Genomic DNA, 1,296 nt, shown 5'->3' with positions numbered 1-1,296 from the left:
AAAAAAAATTATATTTTAATGAGTTATTATTTTAAGTAATTTTTTTGTAATTTAAAAATATACCCATTGGCATGAGTTAAAGTGAGGGAGCACAGTAAAATATATTACTTAATAGGGAATAATATTATAAAATATACATATACATATAATTAGTAATGTTTGTGTACATTATATTTAAAAAAAAAAGTAATTTAATACCAGAGAACACTCATACAGAGGCAGTTACATTCATGCTGTAATAGAAAAAAAACATAGTTCAATTAATATTGAATTATCAAGAGATTATTATCAATATTAATCAGTTCAAATAATACAAAGGGCCCCGTAAATGTGGTACAAATAAAGCATAATGATTTCTTAAATTTCAGAGAATTATTGACATAAGTTTTTGTGCATATTTATGATTTTCAAGTACTTGAGTATTACAATTTAAACCCTAAAACACAACATGACTAATAATATGATATTTATTTAAAATTAACTAAATAATTAAAAATTAAAAAAGGTGGGTAAGTGGATGTCGCTCTGCTGTACAGTAGGTTACAAGTGGGTCACTGTATACTTAGCTTCTTCTTTGAGTACCACAAGGGGGGCACTTGTCACCAATACTTTTCAATATCTTTATCAACATCATAGGTAGGGCTCTTCATCACTGTATTTTTTTGTGTTTTGCTGATGATGTCAAACTCTTTATGCAAATTGATTCTAATGATGACTGCTTAAAATTGCAAAGTGATATTAATCGATTCGTTGAGTTGTTTGACAAACTTAATTTATCTCTAAACCTATCCAAATGCAAGGTCATGACTTTCACCAGATCTCGTACTTCTCTAGTTTTCCCTTACCACCTGCGTGACACTGTAATTTCACGTTGTAATGATTTTGTTTTGGATCTTGGCTTTAAATTTACTAGCAATCTTGACCCGAGCCTTCACATTGAAATGATTTGCTGTTCTGCTTTAAGAACATTGGGCTTTGTTATGAGGTTGGCTAAAGACTTTGGCCTTAAATCATCTCTTAGGGCCCTCTATTGTTCTATTGTACGGCCTATACTTGAGTATGGTGCCGTAATTTGGGACCCGCATACTGCTGTTAATGCTTATCAGTTAGAAAGGGTTCAGCGTAGGTTTTTCCGGTTTGCCAGCTATCTACTGGGCATTGATTGTCCACCTCATGACTACGCACCTGTTGCCACTAATCTTGGTTTAGTTACTTTAGCTGAGCGCCGATGTAACTTTGGTAATACATTTTTAAAAGATCTACTAACTGGTGTAGGGCTGTTCGATTATTTCGATT

The 1,296-nt window shown here is 32.3% G+C and overlaps 1 protein-coding gene across 1 annotated transcript in view; it reads left to right on the top strand.

Annotated features, from left to right (window-relative positions):
* Positions 1-803: 803 nt before the first annotated feature.
* The window catches only part of LOC103310571, a 25,275-nt gene continuing 24,782 nt past the window's right edge, over positions 804-1,296 (top strand). Inside the window, exon 1 of the mRNA XM_008189257.1 lies at positions 804-1,239. Coding sequence (XP_008187479.1) covers positions 804-1,239 — 436 coding nt within the window. The remainder of the gene's footprint in view (positions 1,240-1,296) is intronic.

Source organism: Acyrthosiphon pisum, unplaced genomic scaffold (assembly GCF_005508785.2).
Source record: "Acyrthosiphon pisum isolate AL4f unplaced genomic scaffold, pea_aphid_22Mar2018_4r6ur Scaffold_42;HRSCAF=326, whole genome shotgun sequence".
Taxonomy (NCBI): domain Eukaryota; kingdom Metazoa; phylum Arthropoda; class Insecta; order Hemiptera; family Aphididae; genus Acyrthosiphon; species Acyrthosiphon pisum.
Note: the sequence above shows the minus strand (reverse complement) of the source record. Positions and strands in the feature narration are given on the sequence as shown.